Source organism: Meles meles, chromosome 17 (assembly GCF_922984935.1).
Source record: "Meles meles chromosome 17, mMelMel3.1 paternal haplotype, whole genome shotgun sequence".
NCBI lineage: Eukaryota > Metazoa > Chordata > Mammalia > Carnivora > Mustelidae > Meles > Meles meles.
Window position 1 is genome coordinate 32,383,990 of NC_060082.1, and position 20,578 is coordinate 32,404,567.

Genomic DNA, 20,578 nt, shown 5'->3' on the forward strand with positions numbered 1-20,578 from the left:
AGAATTTCGCTTCATTAGATTGTTTGGACTTTTTTTCCCTACGTATCACAAGTTGGAAATGTATGTGCTGCCTCTTACGACAGTGTTCAAAAGGAATTTCAACAGTGTGTATTTAACATAAAGTTAACTATGTTTGCATCAAATAAAATGTTTATTAGTGAAAGCTATTTGTCATACAAGAAACAGCAAAGAGAAGTCATCATACAGAGATGTACACTAGAAGTGACAGATGTAAAAGTGCATGCAGAGATTTCTGTTTAAAAAGGAAGGAATAAACAATAATACTAAAATTACTGGGTTTTGATCCTATACTCTCAAAGGAGTGATAGCTTTCTTTGAATTTACAGTTAGAAAATGCCATGAACAGATAGGACTAGTACACATTAGCAAGCAAGTGAAATGGATGTTTTTGGACTTTAGTTTACAATTACTGTGCTTGACAAATGTGTGGGATTTTTTTTTTTTTTAGCAATAATAATTTTCTTCAAATATGGGGTGGGCATATTACTGCCAGGCTGCTTTCTGGTTTATACACGGCTTATCTAATTTTGTTTTAAACCACATAACTTTAAGCCTCCATTTGTGTTAGACACCATAAAGAACAGAATTTTTGTTAACATTCAGTAAATGACATTTAAGTCTGTCTCTCTCTCTCTCTCTCTCTCTTTTTTTTTTGGCTCAATAGATTTTAAAATGTATGATTATCATAACCTAATATTGTCTTTGTCTTCACTGCAGTGGATTTCCGATCAAACTTTTCCCCTTCTTTTAATACTTTAGGGAATTTTCAAACGTCGGGATGTTTGGCTGTAATGCCCCAAGATTTGTTCTCCCTGAAAAAAATCATAGTGACAATTTATTAACTACAGAGCAACTTGGCTTTTAGGGGTCTGCAATTTCTATTTTGATTTACAAATATCCATTTGTGCTCAATAGACCTAATATTAAATCTTAATCATAGTTAAGTTTCTTTTCATGCAATTACTTTATCTGTTAATGATCTTGTTTTTAATTCTAAAAATTGGGCGGAGTCAAATCGGTGGGGCATTACTTTTATTATAAGAAAATATATTTAAAGGCAATTCTAAGTTGAATTACATTGCATATGCAATGGTGTGTACATTTAAAATGAATCAGAAGTTTGGAAATCTGAAAACTATTTGTATGTTTGAATATTTAAAAATTTTTTGTATTACCACTTTAATAACTTTTACATACAGATATTGGAAACACACTAGTACAATTAAACCTTAAATAAAACTGATGGGAAATAAAACTCCTTAGATTCAAAATGGTTTATTCACACAAATTTAATAGGATATATCACAATTGTTTGGTCCATAAATATTTAGGGGAAATAGTTTCTATACAATGCATTTATCAATAAACAAAGAAACATGGACAATTTTGCTAGACCACTTACTGTACTATAAACACGAAGCTCAATATATAAGATTATTGAATTTATCAACTATATTTGAAAGAGTGCACAACTGCTTTCTATGACATGTTTGTCCCCTCTAACAGGATACACCATAAAAAGAGTTTCGGAAATAAGAGGTAAAACAGTACAAAACTAGTGAGGTGTCAAAAGGGCTTAAAACAGTTAATTTAACAAACAACACATATATCCTGATTTTTCACAAACTTACTTCCAAGTTATATCATAAGGCACATAGGAGAACTGAGTTATAATTAGTCTACTTAATAAAGTAGATCTATAGTACCATACATTGTTCTGTCAAAGAACAAAATTTATAAGTATCAATATTTTACCTGTAAAAGTGTATTAATAAGATCTCAGCCTTACCAAGGTTGTTTGGTCTGGTTAGTGGTAAATGCCCAAAATGTAATAGAAATATGAAAAGTCAAGATTTAAGCTCCATATAAGATGATAACCACACTTGCTAAATATATAATGGCAATCACACCTTTCTTCTGTTACAGTGTTAACTTATCTTCCACCATCTTTTTTTTTTTAAAAAATAAGCTACTTTCTGTGCTAATTTTCTAAAGACCCTGAGCAAAAGTTACAATAATGCACTTTAATGTGGGCAGTGAACTGTCAATATGTAACCACACATTTATACAGCCAGAAGGACACCTTTAAAATCTATTAAATAGCCACTTTGACCACCGAAGGAGATTTAAGGGGTCCAAAAAGTGGAGAATATGTGCAAAGTTATTCTTAACAATCCACTAAAGCAAGACATATATCTTGACTTCTTTTTTATTTATTTTTTTTAGGAAATCCACAATCTAATTGGTATTTAACTACAACAGAAGCATATAGATGAACATTCACCACTGCCCAGACCATTAAGATTTTAGCTTAAATTAAAAGAAAAAAAATGCTACTGTAAACTAGGAAATATATTCAGATCAGCATCCACAAGGCTTCTGAGTTTATCTACTTTAAGACTAATAACTTTAAATCTGTAATGTCAGAAAAGTCTTTTTTTCTGACAAATATATCAACCTATGCTGAAGTAAAATAAAGCAAAACAAACCAAAGATTTCTTGTTGTTGATACTAGTCTACTAAGGTTTAAAAAAAAAAACAAAACAAAAAACATTATTCATATAGAATGCCAGATACAATATCATGGTACAGCTGAAGCCAATTAATAGATCTATCAATTAAATTATACTGATTTTTTAACTTCTTAAAAAATTATATTTTGCTTATTTCCATTTTCCCTAGGAAAAAAAATTAATTTAGAAACAATGGTCTTACAACTATCATTTTTAGCTTTCGGTTAAAAGTATAGAATTTCAAACTTTATATGGAATTTTCATAGATACAGAGGGAGTATAAGTATTTTCCAAATGTTGAAAAACAAGTAACTAACAAGTTTTGCTGGGATGTACATCCCGAAAAGAAGGAAAAGTCATATTCTTGGAACAGATTCTCCACCTAATTAATCTTTAGTATTTGGAGCTGCTATAGATAATGTTTTGTTTAATCATATTCTTCATTTGTAAGAAAAAAATAATCAAAACATTCTTTTCAGTTTTAAAATTAAAAAAACAATGTGAAGTTTTCAAAATTCCATAAATACACATACAATCCCAAGACTTAAAAAATGACTTTAATTATCTGATTATTACCCTAATCATTTAACTGGGAATATAATTATTTACCCATCATAATACCACTTTTTTCCCTTCGAGATTCTGGAAATAAGTAACATACAATTTTAAGAGGCACTTATTAGAATAATTCAAAAACTCCCCTTACCAACTGAAAAGATCTAATTAAAAAAAAAAAAAAACAAATACACTTCGTAGACAAAGAAAAAAAAAACACTTTGTAAAGAAGACAATACTGTAAACTCATTTGCCAAGTGGCTGCAGATGCTAATAACACCAAGCTGTTGTTTTTATTTCCCAAATATCTTGTGGGTTAGGAAAAAAAAAGTATTGTAAATAATAAAATAATAATAATTAGAATAATAAAAGAAGAGGAAGAATTGGGAAAAAAAGAAAAACCAATGTTAGAAAAGGTTCGTTAAGGTAGTTTGTGAGGGGCTTCCGGATTCGTGGCTGTCCATGTTAGAGGTCACGGATGTCACTACAGAGATAGTGGGATTGGTCAGGTCTGTTAAAGTGGTCGCAGTGCCGGGTGGAGTAAGAGCGCCGCTGTCTGCTGAGGGCGGGGCCGGAAGCGACGTGCCATCAGCTTTATCAACACCCCCATTCTCCTGCCGCAAAAGGTTCCTTCTGAATTTGGCTCGTGCGTTTTGGAACCAAACCTGCAAACCAATCCCAATTGATTTCTTTACCGATGTTTATTTTATACTTCTTTTGCTTTTTTTTTCTCTCTTTCTTTCCTTTTTTTTCTCTCTCTTTTCTCTCTCTCTCTCTCTCTCTCTCTCTTTTTTTTTTTTGTTCTTGCTTGCTTGCTTTTCTTTTCTTTCTTTCTTTTTTTTTTTTGAAGGTATGTTTTCTTTTTAAATTGTTTATTTTTCTTGGGAGAGGAAGGTTTTTTTGGGGGGGGGCTTCTTTTAGAATAGAGTAATTCAAGTAATGCTACAGATACTCTCTCAAGTGCATATATCCCCCAGCATTAACAAGTACTACTTGGGACAACTGATACTTAAGTGGAGATACCCTGGAAATGAAGGCACAGAGATAAAGGGGAAAAATATATCCTGATTCCTTAACTGTTTGTTATCTTTTGAGAATGGGGGAGGGGCAGGATCACGGAAAGTTTTGCAAAGTAAGAAATGAACATCACTGAAACAGATTTCAGGCTATTCTTGAGTCTGACACATGGTAAGTAGTCTTTGCATAGGAAAAACCCAGGGCCACAGAACACAAGCAGCCAGAAACTGGTTGGTGGAATTTTAAGTGTGTACAATTTGTCACTGAGAAGTAAAAGAGGATCACAGGTGACCCACAGCAACCCACAATTTCATTAATAGTATATTCCTACCATTGTGAGTTTAGGAGAACAATTGGACAGCACATCTAACCCTCAAAGTGTAGTTTGGAGATGTGGTTTACTAAAATGGGAAAATACTTGCTACTGTTGGTTGCTGAGACACTATCTGTATTTGTGGCTTTTCAGGAGTTGAAAAGAAAAGGGTTGATCTGCATTTGGAAGGTCCTGGCCAGTGAGTGAGGCTGCCAAGAGTTTGCTGAAATACAAAAGCCCCAGTAGGTCCCCCCCTTCAACTCTGTACTGAGCCTAGTGGGAATGGAACTCTATAAAGCCACAACGGGTACAAATAAGATCAGCCACATTACAGAGCAGTGAGGCCAGCTGTGCTGGCTTTGGTGGCCCCATCTCTCCATCTACAGGGAGAAGGTGGCTGCACTTTAAAAGATCCTGTGTCTGTCTTGGGACACCCTCCAGGAAGCCCCTGCAAAATTTCTGCCTACACTCTAGGGAGATAACTAAGGTAAACTAACAAAAAGCAGTACAGGAAATATCTGTATTGCTCTAAATCCTTCCTGGCAAGGATAAGGGAGAGGTATACACAGCCAAGGATGGAGGTTTCTTACCTGCAAAACTCTTTTGGTGAGGCCTGTTTTCTGAGCCAGCTGCTTGAGATCCTTGGCATCTGGGTTGTGGTTGATGGCAAAGTAGGATTTCATGGTCCGGAGCTGGTGGTGCTTGAAGGAGGTTCGCATGCGCTTGGTCTTCTGCGAGGGTGGGTAAGGCTGCTGATCCCGGTCCAAGTGGTCTGCCTCGTTCTCATTACAACCTGTTGCGGTGACAGCAAATGAGCAAGTGCTCAGTGTCAAGTCAGGCATTAGGGGCAGTGGTGGCGGACTGTATAATGTTATGATAATAAAGCAACCAGGGGAAAGGCTGTCCCCCAAGTTACAAATGGTATCTAGACCAAACAAAGAGGTTAATTGCCAACGTCAGCCAAACCAGTCTCTTAATATGGACACAATCAAAGTTTATGTAACAGAAAAGTATTAGATAAATCCTCTCTTTTGCATAATGGTTGGTAGAAAGCTCGGGAAGACAAGTAAGTCTTAAGTGTGAAAGAAACATCCAAGAGTGAAAAGGAAAAGTTCTAATGTGTTTATGCATATCGGCATCTGCCCTTCCACACACACAGTTTTTAGAGACTCCGTATTTTGTCTGTTTGTGAAATGAAACATACTGTCTGAAGGCACTGTTCTTTACCATGAGGGATATACAAATGAGTAATTTCAGCTCTCTCAAATCTGAGAGTTTTTGAGAGCCCACCAACTAAGGAAGAACCTAAAATCAGTTCCCAATTTTTAGTTTTTTCTGATATTCCTAGAGTCTTCGCAATCAGGAAAAAGGTAGAAAGTGGCTGGAGAAAAGGAAGAATTTACAAGATAAGAACGTGTACATTTCCTATGTAATCCTAAGACTATTATTTTGGAGGAGTTTTAGCTATAACTGGTTAACACTGGGCAATCCCAGGAAGAAAACACTTTTCCCTTGGAGTTATTTTAATAAATATTTCTGAAAGAGAATGAGCCCAGACTTCTCTTCAGCTTCATGCCTGAAGCACTCCCCCCAGCTCACAGTTCAGAGACACTGATGGCGCTTATGTCTCAGCTCAGATCTTGGCCCTTTCTGCTGTGGATGTATGAGTGGCATTTGAGCTATGCCCCTTAGCCGGCCTGGCAGAAAGAGGGTGACATCTCTCTCCTTGCAGAACCCTGCTCAGCATTGAGGGCAAAGCAACCCAGCCTTTGAAACCAACCTGAAAGTCATCCTCCCAGGATGTGAAGTTGCACATTTAAAAGGCCATTTCTAGTAACCTACTAGCTCTGCAAAGAAAATAGGATTACAAAATGAAAGTTCTCCCTAAATATTGACTGATTCAGTGAACTTCCCAACTTAAAGGGCATGGCATTTTTTTTCTTCAAACCCTGACTTCAAAAATAAATAAATAAATAAATCCTTACTTCGGTTATTAACATGATGCATTTTCAGATTTGATCATCCTACATTTTAGTACATTATAATAGAATATATAAAATCAACCTGATCATGTCACTTGGTGGGGGGCAGACAAAACATGAATCTGAAGAGAGTAAGACATTTCTTAATATTAGCTCTTCTGAGATTAAGTATTATTTGTCTGCTAGGATCTGGTTAGAATTAGGTTCTAAAACTTATTTTTAGTAAGTCAGCATATATACAGAAACAGTGGTTTTGATCATCAACCAAGAGGTGTTCAGATTTCATCACAAAATCCATTTAATGAGAAATTCTCTCTGACATAAGAAGACATTACATTAAGTATGAATTAATGTCTCCTTTGTTTATATTTCCATAAGGTACATAAGTAGGAGGGCACATGTGGTAAAAGGGAGGATGAGGGAAAGATTATGTAACATTCACTTTTGGGTCCCCTAAGTCAAGTACAGGGCCAGGACTCAAAAGCATTTCACCCAGATTTGGAATCTTTGCTCATCAATAAAATTGAGTGACGATTAATGAAAAACCAAGTCAACTCAAATGGAATCCAAGGTAGATATATACATATAAATGTTGAACATAGACTCCTTAAACTGCATCAGAAGAGTAACATGTACTCAGAGATAAGAGAAAGAATGTACTTTACATTTTATACTATTTTAGCCCAGTGGGGATGTGTTGGGTTCAAATATTCTACAAAACTATACTTTCCTATCCTCGAATGAAGCAGCATCTTATGACCTATGATAAAACTACACTTATCTCCAATAAACTGAGCTATATTTCACAACCAGATTATAAATGTACCCACAATAAAATGTTCAAAAAGTCACAATTCAATCATTGGAGGCTTCTTCAAATACAATTTCATTCCTATTATATGTGAGTAACATGTAACTTTTCCTGAACAGCACATCAAATTGAATATTACACTTGGGAAAGAAGACTCAACTCAGTGTTTAAATAATGCCTTTAGCTATTCCCCCACCCCAGGATAATATTTCTTAGAGATGAAACCTCTCTATGTACTTCATTAGTCTTTAAAATGAAGTTTATGAAAAATAATTATAGAATAGTTTGATTAAACTGCTTTTCTGAGTATGCATTCTCTATTCATTATTGCTGATTAAAAACTCAGCAGACAATTTTAGTTCATTAAATACAATAGTGGGACTTGTTTTCACATAGACCATAATCCAGTGTATAAGGAGATTGTTAGCCCTTTGTTAAAGAGATATACTGTGTGTTTTTCCTGTGATGGTGTCATCATATGATTCCACTTAAAAGAGCAATCTGTTTCTTCCACAGAGTAACTCAATGCATTATCCTAAATTGTTTGTGTTTAACAACAAATGCATTATATAAACTTGCAAGTGATTGTGTTTCCCCTGGGTCTACTTTGAAAGCTATATGTGTTTTTCCCCCTGAATTATGAGATGAAATGATAACGCTCTTCAAACTGCTTTAACTATACACTTGTAAGTACACATCTGGCATTATAAAGTCAGTGAGAACATCTAAATATTTTATTTTCCAGTCACTTAGGAAGTGGTCACCTATACCAGAATGAGTTTCTGTTCTGAAGGTGTGTAACCTTCTGAGAACGAACTGATCCCTGGGAGACCACTAGGGGTCAGTGCCAGGCTAATTTAACAACCATCAGGAGCTTTTGAAGTTTGGAATCGTAGAAAAACCTAAGGAAGGGAGATTTTGAAAACTAGCAAAGATGTAGTCTCTACATTAATGCCAAATTACCCAAATAACAGCTGCCTATCCTAGACTAAATCTTCTCACCCCTGGAGGGCTGCATTTCAATCCAGCATTCCAAATAAACTCTGTCTCTTTCTAAAATATCTGCCAGGTATCGGCACAAGGAAGTATAAACTAAATTAGGCATATTTTCATTAAAAGGCATTTGCCAGATGTCAAGCACTAAGTTATCTTTACCAAGTTTCACATCTTCTCTGCATGTCTTTTCTGTAAATGTTTTTAAAAATATACAAACGTATATTCTGAGACTAGTTTACATTTCAGCAGAGATGGCAATGTAAGATCCAGAGAAAGCTAAAATAATGAGTTAAAACTGGCGGCGCATTTTATTTTCTACCATTTAACATGTTTTAAATTTGCCGAAGCTTTTCTTTTGCTAGTTTTGTAACAAGCTGGCATTAGAGTCATAAAGATTTTTTTTTTAAAATAGCGAGGTTGATTTCTGTTCATGCACCTTTAACCCAATTTCTCAAGATTATATTCATCTGATTTTAAAGAAGTATATCCTCTTCATTTTTATCTCTAGGAAAAGTCCGGAAAGGATGGGGTGGATGCTAATTAAAAAGCATCCAGTCTGAAATGGTGTGATCTACAAACTCAGGATAGGGAGGCTTCAGCAACCCTTTCCTCCGGCAGGAGCAAAACAGCATCACCTTTCTCAATAAACCTTGACGGCAGCACCAATATGCAAACTAAAGACCTAAGTGGAAGATTTTCTTTTTCTTTCAAGAAATAAATGTGCCCGCTCTAGAAGTAGGGGATACTAAATTCTACTGTTCTTAAAGTTCCCCAGATCCCCTAACATAAAGACCCACGACAAAATCAAATTTAGCTAGTTAGATTAAATAAAGTAGCACAAAAATTAGGATTGTCGCCGCATGGCTAGAAATCTCCATCCTTCTGCACACTTTCTCCGGGCAGAAGGATTCCCTCTCTCCAAAGGACTGGCTTGTTATGTGGGTCTTGGCCTCTTGGTCTCTGTCTCTGTCTCTCTCTAATTAGGGCATTAGGGCCTTGGTGAGCGCCTCGAGATTCCGATGTCATCTTCTATTAATAAAGAACAATTAGTGCCCTGCCTGTCCTGCTCCGGGGACCTCGCATCAAAGGAGATGAAATGAGCGCGCTGGGCAAAGTGGCCCCGTACCAAAAGCCCTTGCGGAAGCGCAGCAGGGGCGAGCGCGAGGCCGCGACCCACAGCGAGGGGTTGGCAAAACCCGGGGCTGCACCCGCTGCCCTAACAAAAACACGCCCGGGTGGGGTCTGTAGCGAGCCAGCCGGCTCTTTTCCCTTGGTCTAGCGACCCTGGCATGAACCCTCTAGGGACAAGCGCAGTGGCGCTGAGGTCCCTGGTCCCTAATCTCCGTGGGATGCCACCCGTGGCGATGACCAGGAAGGCATTCCTTCTCCTTGGTTAAATTGGCAGTGAACACCAGGAGGGAACAGAGCAAAAGGCTGGGAGAGCCCGCTCTTCAGAGAGGCTTCCCCTAAAACTCCCAGCTCAGAGCAGGACTATTAGTTCCAAATGGTTCACACTGGCTATGTGACTGTGGATAGATAACTTATTCGAGTGGATAACGTTCCTTTTACCATTGAGCAAGAATGGATCAGCCACCCCACTGGGCACTGGGGACTGGAAGACAAAAATCGGCAAGATCTGTGTTCTGGGATGTCCATGCTTCGGCTGGTATCTGGGTGCTCATGGTATCAGAGTGGGGTTGCCCCAGGGAGGTCCCCAATGTCCCTTCCAATAGAATGGACTCCCTAGCCGAGTCTCCTGCCTCTGAGATTCCCATCCATGACTGGGCGTGGCATGGGAAACCAGTCCTTAGTTTCCCAAATGTTAACCTTGGGCTTTCCAGGCCCCTTTTCCCAGTGTCTGGAACTCAAAGAAGAGCTTCCTTCCTGCTTGGAAGAAGATAGAATGTGCAGTGTCCAACTCCATCCTCACCTGGGGCACGGAGAGCCCGGCAGACTACCAACCATGGAAAGCGGTGAATGAGAGAGATTGATAAATGATAGGTGTCCCCCAAAGCAGAGAATAAAGTGTGTTGTCAGGCCTGTTGCCTGCATTTTGTTTTTAATTAAGAGGGAAGGCCGGTGGAGGACAGACGAGCAGCCTGTCACACAACTAAGACTCCTCAGTGGGCCCGACCTGGAGCTTCTTTCATTTTTCCAAAGGGTTTGGTTTTCTGGATGGTTTATCATACAGGGAATGAGCTGGTTGGATGAGTAGCCTGACCTACAGAAGGGGCAAGCCAGCTCAGCTGTGGAGAGTGATTCCTACCCCCACAGCTGCTTTTCACCCAGATACAGGGATTTGGTTTTCAACACTCTTGCCAACTGTGTTCCTGATTAAAACTCTGGGCTGGTGACCACAGTCTCTGCCCTCTCTAGACAGACTGGAGTTGGGCTCTGAAGACTTTTTTTTTCTTCAGTATATAGGAAAACCTCCTCCAGGATCTATAATTTGGCTTCCACACAGGAATTGCCCTGGGGCTGTTTTGCTCCAACTGGGAGCCAGAAACTAATGGGCTCATTAACTAATGGGCAACAAGGATTTGGCTCTGCCTGTTTGGGGGAAGTCATTGCAGCCCCATGGTCATGAACATGTTTTCTGCCACAACCTAAATAAAGGTCTTTCTCTCCCTTCTCCATTTCTCCTTCTTTCCCCCTCTCCTTCTCTCTCTTCTTTCCTTCTCTCTCTCCTCTTCTTTTGGGTGAAAGGGAGTTGTACTGATGAAAGAGGCATGTTAAGCAAAACCCCCTCTTGCCACCAGATCTTGAATGGGGAAGGAGCTCTATGGAATCCTTCTCAGGACAGCCCCAGGCCAGGGCTGAAGGGGGGGGGGGAGTAGTAAGGGCCCACCTGAGTTGTAATTGACGATGTCCACTCCCAGCGCTGGGCTCTTCCGCTTCCGGGGCCGCCCTTTCTGCACCGTGCCAGTGCCATTGAAGTAAGGCAGGGCCAAGCCGCCGCTCTTGGCCGCCAGCTCAGTGTAGCTCAACTGCGGTGGATACTCCCCTTGCAAGAGGGTCTCGAAGTGGGTGCGGCAGTACACTAGGCTGTCCTTCATGCCGAAATGGTCGCCGGTGGTCAGGGTCTTGTTGCAAGTGGAGCAGGTGAAACAGCTCAGGTGATAGACAGAGTCTCGGGCGCGCATGACCATCTCAGAGGCGGAGATGCCAAGGTGGCAGCGGGCACATCTCTGCACAGAGAACCTTCTGGAAAAAAAGAAAAGTCAGGTCAGGGAGCAGGGTGAGGCAAAGGCAGGCCATTTCCCACCCGTGACACCTGGGGTTTGGTCAGCAGTGGTCCTAGACTGACAGCTAGGAGAGCTCCTGGTGAAGAGACCCAGGAGAAGAGGACGCTGGTCCATTTGGTCATTAAATTTTTTTCCTCATTGACCTGTTCTGGTGAACCAGGACAAAGAACCCTTATATTAAAATAAGAAGAATAGGGCAACATCTTTGGTTTCCTTCTCTGTAAAGTTAAGACTTAAAAAACAAACTAAAGCCAAAAAAGGAAAAAAAAAAAAAAAGCCCAACAATCAAACCAACCCGTACTAGCTAACTCAAATGCTATGTAAAGAATATTTAATTGCAATGCCAAGGAGAGGGTTTCATCTGTTACAAAACATTCTCCGAAGGGTGGTATTATTATTGTTTAGGGATGTGTGAGTGTGTATGAAATCATCCAGACAGACGCTTTTGAAGAGGAAATCTAATTCTGTTTTAATCGCCTCTCTCCCTTCGGTTGAGAGCAGAGCTAGGTCACTTGCACATAGTTTTCTTTCCCACTCCAGAAAAAAAATAGCTGGGAAGCACTCAAAAACACCCCTGGAGTTTACTCTCCAGGCTAGCCCGCATGGTTCTAACTAGCAGCAAGGGGAACTCAGAACTGAGTGGCTTGGGTTTCACCAATGGCGATTATTCCTTTTCGTGGCCATTTATGTGATCTCCCGCCACCCTCACGAAAACCTAACACCCGGTCCCCGCCGCCCAGGACATCAGCTCAGATCCAAGGTGCGGTCTCGCCCAGTTCGCAGTAAACGGAAAAAAAGAAAGAAAGAAAGAACCCGCTTTAGTCTCCAGATTCCCTCTACTGAGCTGGGAAGGTGCCGGGAGTGGGTGATAGTCACTGGTAGCTCTTGAACTTGGTGTTCCTCCCACCCATCCTCACCGCCCTTCGCGGGGTGGCTCAGCTTGAAGGCGTGTGCAGTGGACTTCCCCGGTCTCGGGACTGATAACCGTACCCCGAAGGGGCGAAAGGTGGGGGACGGAGAGGAGCCTCCCGGGCTGGGGTAGGTGGCCCCGCCAGGTGTACCGGGGCGTAAGGGATGGGGACGGGGATACCTGTAGTAATCCTCCTTGCAGTAAATGCTACCGTCCTTGGCGAAGCAGGTGAGCTCGGACTCGAGGGCCAGCTTACATTCACAGCACTTCAGGCACCTCAGGTGCCACTGTTTGTCCACAGCCAGCAGGTAGTACCTGTCCGAGATCTTGCCCCCACAGCCGGCGCACAGAGCAGGCTTCTCCGGGCTTAGCGGGGGCATGACCTGCAAGGCAAGCACATCGCACCGCTGAGGACGCAGCGAGGACCGGGCGCGGGACGCACGCACAACTCGGAGTTCCCTCCCCGCAGCGCGAATTCCAGTCGTTTGGGGAGCGCGGCCAGGCTCAGAGGCCACAGCGCAAAGGCAAACGGCGTCGAGGAAAAGTTAGCGATTTTTCCTTGTGCAAGTCATTCCCTTTCTGCGAACCCCGCGTTCGCGTTCTCCCGGGACTGTTAACCTAAGACAGGCTGGCCATCTCCACCCTCTTTTAAAACCTTAAAGACAAGCCGTCCACCTCGAGCCTCTTTTAAAAAGGCTAGGAGCGCATTGAGTATGGTTTGGCGGATGCTCCCAAAGTCGAATATACGTGCTAAAAATTGTGGCTTTCAACGCACACAAAAAAAAAAACAACGGAAATTTTTACCTGGGAATGGAAAGGAGATTTGAACGAACACAGGTTGTTTTGAAACCATTCCATTTCTCTAAATTCTTATATGCAGCGTTAACTTAAAAGGAAGGAAGAGATTATGATACCTGTGGTGGACACTGTTTTGACCGGGGTATATTTGGCTGTTCTTTAATTTTCAGGGATATTGGTCCTATAAATATTGGTGCCTGTTCCCAGGAAGAGTCTGTTGTCCAGTCCCTTCTGCACAGTCACGCTTTCCCCATTACTAACAGAGCAGGGAGACCTGTGTCCTGAAAATCTGTTTGGTGCCCAGGTTAAGCTTTCCGCCCGCTTATCCACCGACGGGGCTGAAGATGAGGAAACCTCACAGTGACGAGCACAGGCCCCGCCACGACATTCGGGTTTGGGTTGCTTTTTGGCTTTAAACAGGATAGCCACAGCAAAGAAAAAGAAAAAGAAGAAAGTAACCACTGGTCCTTTCCCCTCAAGACTAGCAGAAATGGGTTGGACTTCCCCCACAAAACTTTGGCGGGCCTGGAAAAGTAAAACTTTCTTCCTTTTCCTCAGACCTGGGGCCCTCCACACTGCATTTGTGTTGCAAATGTGGAAACCTCCACCGTCTCGGCTCCTAGGCGGAACCCAAAAGACCACGGACCGCCCGGGGCAGTCTACCGGGGTGGTTTGCGCTACAATGCCCGGTGTGATGCCGAAGGATCTACACAGCTCCGTTTGGCTGAAATCATTTCCGGAGACTTCTGTAGTTTTCCCCCTCCAGCTCGTTAGAGGGAAAGGGAAGCATATAGATTACCAATTGGTTTTCTTTATTAATTGGACGTGACTTTTATTAATATGAATAGTAGTAACAGTGATAGCTGGTTACATCGTTTAAGGGTTAGAAAGTTCTCGCGCTTAGACTAGGTGCCCCGCTCGTCCGGATTTTTATTAGATTTTCCCCTACCCGTTACACCCGCCCGGCCCGGAAGTTGAACGCAGTCCCGTTTCGCTAGAGGGGCCGGGCCAGGCTGCCCGAGACCCCGAAAATCGCTGGGTTAGGCAGTGCCGAGCTCCGAGAGTCCCGAGACGCTCGAGCCCAGCGGAGTCTGAGATCTCTCCAAATACCCCGTCATCACACCCAGACCAGAGCCACCTGGGCTGCCGCTTGGCCGGGACGCCACGGCCGCGCGCGCCTCCGCGCATCGCCCGCACCCAGCTCGCCCTCCTTGCAGCGATCCTCGCCCGGGAGGCGCCCGGAGACCGGAGTTTGAGGTCTGCAGAAGAGGACATCCGCATCCTCTCACTCCTGGCCCTCCCTGCTCTGCCGGGAGCAGCTGCGGCAGAGTGTGGCGAGCTCGGGGTCTCGGTCGCAGAGACATTTCAAGTCAGAAAGTGGGTTTTCTTAGCCCCGCAGGCAGGCAGACCGGAGAAAACCCACCCGCCGGCCTGGAAAGGACGTCTCTAGGACCCTCCATCCTCAGCTCGGCCAGCCAGGGAATGGAGGCTCGGTTTCGCAAAGCGCGCAGGGGCGCCGGGCTACCGCCGCCGAAGGGCCCTTCCTTACCGCATCGCGGCCGTTGAGCTGAGCGCCTTTGGCCAGGCGGGCCTCGGTCTTAGATCTGCGCTCCATCTCCTCCATGATGCCTTGGATGTGGCCTCCGGAGATCCCGTGGAAGAGCATGGCTGGGGGACGGAAAGGACACGAGTTGTCTTCTGCTCGGCACCCCACTATTTCCATATACACACGCCCGCGGCTCTCAGCTCATCCGAGGGAAGCAGCAGAAGGGACGGCGGAGAGCTGCGTGTTGGAGGAGTGCAGAGACGCTCGGAGACGGTGGGCAAGAGGAAGAGAGGGAAGAAGAAAGAGGCAGACAGAGTGGAAATTGGTCTGCTTGGAAAAGGGGGGGAAAAAAAGGAAGAAGGAAAAAGAAGGGGGGAAGCCCCAGCGGCTCCCTGAAGGAGATGTGCAGAAAACAAACAAACAGGGGCGGAGGGGAAAGGAGGCGAAGAAGGCGAATCTTACTGCTCCGAGAGACCGAGAGATCGAGTTACTAATGGGAAACAACTGCAGCGGAGGGAGGAAAACAAAATCTGGTGAAGAAAGAAAATAGTTTTGAACACAAAGAAAGAAAAAGAAGTGCTATTTTCAGCGGTCCCTAGCTGCTTGCAAGTTCCCAGTGCCTGTAGGTTGGGTTGGGGACTGCTCCTGCCGTAGCTGTGTCCAATTTGTTAAGAGACTAAAGCCAGCCCATTTTTGATAATTTAGTAGGAGGAGTTCTCTCCCCGGAGCTGCCACGGATTTTTATTCAGACAACAAAGACCTGTCATACTCCTCTCAACCCCCTAGTGATGGGCAAGCAGGGACAAACATTACAAAGGGGAGGGGGCCGAAGGGGGGGGTTAGTAGGAGGGGGCATTTACTTGCCCAACACACACACACACACACACACACACACACACACACACACACACCCTTCCAAGAGTTCTCAGTAACCATGTTTTAAAGGAGGAGAAGGAGCCCTTATTGTCCCCGCCCTGGTGCAGGAGGCAGAAAACAGGCCTATTTGATCCAAGTTCAAGATCAGACCCCAGCTCAAGGCATACAGGATGTCAGCTCCAAACTTTGGGTTTCCTCCTTGTGGACTTTATGGTCCCTAACTTACAGGGTACCCCAAATAAGCAAATGTTAAACAGATATTCCTCCCTTCCCCTCTTCCTCAACTCACTTTTTAGAAGCAGGCCCCCTCACCTCCCCTAGAGGCTCTCCACCCTACCAGGACCTGGAACATCACCCAAAGTGAAAAACAGACATGTAAGATTCCGAAGTTCACTTTTGGCAAAAAGGTTTTGTTTGAAAAATGAATGTAGAGGACAGGGCATGGAGGGGGGAGTCCTCCACTGAACCATGACCCAGGATGAGTATCTTTTACCCCAGTTCAGGTCTGAAGGTAAACAGCCGGTGATTCTGGTGTCCCACTTGAAACTTCTGGATGTGAGCCTCCGTGGGAGGACCCCTGCAGGACTAGGTGCACGGCCTATTGCTTGCTGTTCCCACCACCCTGGCAGGACCGGGGACTTGTAAAACTGGATGCGCCGCACATTTAGGAGGATGTGAAAGGGGCTCCTTGCTGCGGAGGAGGGGAAGGTGAGAGCTGACAAGCAGAATGGCAGACCTGCGCCTCACAAGAGGCGGGATTGTTCTGTCTCCTTCTGTTCCCGCTAGCGGTGGCCCCTCCTTGGCCCTATTAAAAAGTGTCCACAATACTCCGATATTCTCGATTCATTCAAACCAGCAGAAGCCCCCTAGGGGCCTGAAGCATAGAGCAGCGGCAGGAACCAACCCAGCTTTAACCAGAGAAAGGAGAAAGCCAGGGCTACTCTCGCCTTCTTCCCTTCCTCCTGCCGGCCCTGTTTGCCACCACTCCCCACCATCAGCTCTCCCAGGAAAGGCTCCTGTCTCGACACATCCTAGATACCTCAGAGGAGTATCCTAGTGGCAGACTTGCCTCTCTCTAGGGGAACAGTGGTCAAAGCTGAAAAGATGAAGGAAGAGAGGAGGAAGAGAAAGAAGAGGGAAGGATGAAGGAAGAATGAAAGGGGAAGGGAAGAAATAAGAGAATGAGAATGAAATGGGAAGGAAGGAAGGAAGGAGAAAGGGAGGGAGAGAGGGAGGGAGAAGGAGGATAAGGAAGGGAGGGATAAGGAAGGAGGATAAGGAAAGGAGGGATAAGGAAGGAGGATAGGAAGGGAGGCGAGAAGGAGGGAGGGAGGAAGGAAAGGCAGACAAGAACGCAGGGAAGAAGGAAACTACTTGTGCAGCAGCCTGACTTCCTGTCCCAAAGCGTTGCCTGCTGAAGCTGCTGGAGTCACCTCTTCCATGAAACCCAAGACTCCACTGCTGCCCCTTGCTCTTTTCTCAGGGTCAAAAATAATGTTATTCGCAGACTGGACGCTGTTACAGTCCTCCGGGTGCCAGAATACAGCTCATAAAACACAATTTCACACAAAAATGAAGCCAATCAAGTGAACTAAGCTGGAGACCTCCCCCCCTCACTTTGGCAGCCCTACCGGACAGCAGGGCCGCTATTTACTGTAAGTAATGTAATTAGCCCCTTTGGATGGAAATCAATGAGCTTTTCAAACCCACGTGCACAAACGAAGGGCCCCAAGGAGGGGCTGGGAGCAGCAACCCTTTCAGAGACAGCAGGTCCTCTCACAAAGGGGCAGATTGCCTTCCCACAAGTCAGCAGCTAAATGGACTCAGACCCCAAGGAGAAGGAGGAGGAGGAGGAAGAAGAGGAGAGACTCTGAGAAGAAAATCAGTCAGTTAACCCAAGGAAGCTCCAAGGAAAACGTCAATTTGGGACCTCAATCCAGGAACGTGCTTTGTCTCGTTTCTAGACTAAACTACCACTCTCCCCCATCACCTGCCTACCAAATTGGGGGTGTTGGAACTGGGTTTGGCTGTGTTGAATTTTGGTCCTCCTCAGCCAAAACAACAAAGAACCCAAGAACACAACCCTGTTCTCGCAAGAGACAAACTTCGGAGATTTAATGAGGTGAAAATTTAACAAACATCTCCAGGAAGAAGCCAGAGTTCTGTGAAGACTCCAAGGAAGCCAATCACAGAAGACCTGTAAACCGTCCTTCATCCATTCGTCTGTTCCACAAGTATTTGTTAACCGTCAGTCAGGTACCGGCAGTGCAGAGCACTTTCTACAGTCAGCTTTGGGGTTGGATCCCGGCGATTCCTGCTTTTTCTTATAAAACTCAAGTTGTAAGTTCCCGCACCCAGTGGGTGTTGCTACTTCCCATAAAGAAGTGTACTGCCAGCAGTCTTCTTTCTCAGCCAAAGCAGGAAGTTTGCAGAAAGCTAGGGGGTGCTGCTGGAGTTTGGGAGGTCCTTTCTAGTTTTGCAGAAATTGCTCCCCACCTGCCCAGCTCTGCCTCCTCTCGCCGTTCCTTAAAGAGGATGCCCATGATGGGGAGGAGATATTCCCAGAATTGGATGTGTAATCTGGGCTATCCTTTTTGTCTTGGAGCTCCAAAAGTTTACCTAAGAGGGCCTACCTTGCTACCTCTTACTCAGGAAGGGCAGTAAGCACTTTAAGGAGAGCATCTTTGTAGCTCTGTCTTCTTTCACCCTGGAGAAGAGGTACTGGAGACCGGTGTCCCTCAGAATAGCCCAGAGTGCTCTATAAAAGTTGGAGTGCTCCCTGGTTCATTTCCTGGGGCTCTGCCTCTCTAAATGGGACAGGTGCAAGGGGCTCTCCCCTCCTCTGTGGCCCATAGTAGGATCTCAACGCTCCTCCCTGAGCTCAAAGCTCAACTCAGAGCAGTGGGTCAGAACCCTGGCCAGTGGCAACCCTCCTCACAATTGGGCACACACAATCCGTTCTCTCCTTTGCTCTGTGATCCATCCATCTGGTTACAGTTGCCGCTTTCAGAAAAGCTGGCGGCTTGTTTCTAGCTGGGCAGAGCAGTAGGGGATTGATGGTTCAAGATCCTGGAATCTCCACGAAGGAGACAAGTTTGTCCCAAACTCTGGCCTGAAAAACTCTGCAGAGGGCAGGAGGGGAAATAAAGGGAATGCATGGCTTTACCCAGGGAGAAGAAGAGGCTTTTCCAGAGAGGAAAATAACCCAGCAGACCCCTCTCTTGAGAGCAACTTAAGTTCTCTTTATATCTGACTTTGGAAGTCAAGATCCTGTACCCCCGGTTTGCCCTACAAAGGGCAGAGGTCACCTTTCCTCCTGACCCCGTTAAACTGGTAGGGAAAAGATGCAGCTCTTGAAGCGGTGTCTGGCTTTTGGCACTGTCGTGAGCACCCCAGGGCTCGGCGAACTTGACGTCATCTGGGGCTGGGAACCGAGCGTTCAGTCCTGGTCTTCCCGGCTCCACTGGGCACGAGGTGAGCGGATGGCCCGGAGCCGCCAGGCCTTTCTCTAGTCGGTGGGTATAGGGAATCTCTATGTTCAAAGAGGTCCAGACTGCACTGCCGCCCGGGCGCATCTCTGATTCAGTCCTGCTGGGAGGGCCTCCCTCCAGACAGATGGGAGCGGGACGGATGCGAGCGGAGTTGGGGTCGGGAGAGCCCTCCAGCACGGAGGGGAGACTCGGGGCCGCGCCCCGGCTGCACGCCCCTATCGCCCCAGGGCCTTACCTTTCCGCGCGCCCTGACCCACGCACATCTCTGTACCCTTAAGGCCACCCGATTGTCGCTTGCTCCCTTCAAATCTCTGTCCTCCGTGGTCCCTGGTTTCTTGGGGGGGGGGGTTGCCACATCCGAAATCCGTAGCCCCTTTACCTGACATTTGCTGCGCCGTGGGCCCTCAGCCGCCTGAGGAATAAAGGGAGACGTCCCGCACCGCGTCCTCTGAGATCGCGCGCAGGAATGGCTGCGAGGGGTTTGCATAGAACAAAAAATGCGGGGGAAGCTAGTTTCCAGTTAAGCCCTGCACAGGTGAGAAACGGTGTCAGCCCTGCCCCCCACCATCCCTTCCAGTGGGGAGACGCCCCCAGCAGCACCACGGAGGATCCTATGCTGCCGACAACTCTCGGCTCAGCTGCACGAAGACCTCCACCTCCTCCTCTCCATCCTCAAAGAAGTCAAAGACATTCAAGAGAAAGGCAAAAGGACGGAAACGCGGCTTTCAGGAATCCTGGCCGGAGACTGAACGAGACTGCATTTTTAGAGCCTTCGAAGCGCGATGTAATTTCTAACACACACACACACACACACACACACACACACACACACCTCTTTCTTTCACCCAATGAAGGTGCGCACACGCGTGTGCGCACACACACACACTAATGTGCACACCAGCCCAAGAAAATGGGCAGAGGAAACGAGAAGGAACCTGGCGTGTAACTCACCTGCCTCTAGAGTGGTGCCGTTCAGCATTCTTAGAGCAAAAGGAGCTGATCACGCCGTAATGGTGGCTGCACTGGCAGAGAAAAGCCGCGCGTCAGCGGGGCGGTGCGACCCGGGGCCCCCGGCGCCTCCTACCACCCCGCTGGGGCGCGTCCGAACTGCTCCTCCCGCCGCGACCTCGGAGCCTGGGCGGCTTCGAATGAAGTCCAGCCTGCTCCGCTAGCGCTTGAGACGCTGTTGGGGTGCCCGGCCGTCCGGGCGCACGCCCAGGCCAGAAAACCGCTCCGACGAGACAACCCCCGTGGGATCTTACCTTGAGGTCCAGACGTTTTCCCCAAGAACCCGGTCCTCGGCGAGGGAGGGCGGGGGGCGGCGGCCAGAGGTGCGGGCTGGTCCCCAGGTATTGCCGAGGATTCCTCTGTTAAACCAAATAAATAAACCGTTGGATGGAAATCAATCTCTCTCTCTCTCTCTCTCTCTCTCTCTCTCGGAATTGACCCGAATCCCTCACCTCTGACCCGCAGCTCCTTCCACCTGTCTTTTATTTTCAGTTTA

General features: G+C 45.5%; 1 protein-coding gene across 3 annotated transcripts; it reads right to left on the reverse strand.

The window, feature by feature from the left end:
• Nucleotides 1-776: 776 nt before the first annotated feature.
• Nucleotides 777-20,053, reverse strand: LHX9 (LIM homeobox 9). Of its 3 annotated transcripts, XM_045983416.1 has the most exons (6): nt 20,026-20,053; nt 14,711-14,829; nt 12,544-12,746; nt 11,057-11,412; nt 5,010-5,212; nt 3,497-3,754 (listed from the first exon to the last, which is right to left on the reverse strand). In XM_045983416.1, the coding sequence occupies exons 1-6, from the start codon at nt 20,051-20,053 to the stop codon at nt 3,497-3,499; spliced, it is 1,167 nt and encodes a 388-aa protein (XP_045839372.1). The 3 variants fall into 3 exon arrangements, with proteins under 3 accessions (XP_045839373.1, XP_045839372.1, XP_045839369.1); XM_045983417.1 differs by lacking the exons at nt 3,497-3,754; nt 20,026-20,053 and adding an exon at nt 777-833 and having other exon boundaries at nt 14,711-14,884; XM_045983413.1 differs by lacking the exon at nt 20,026-20,053 and having other exon boundaries at nt 14,711-14,884.
• Between the last annotated feature and the right edge of the window lie 525 nt (nt 20,054-20,578).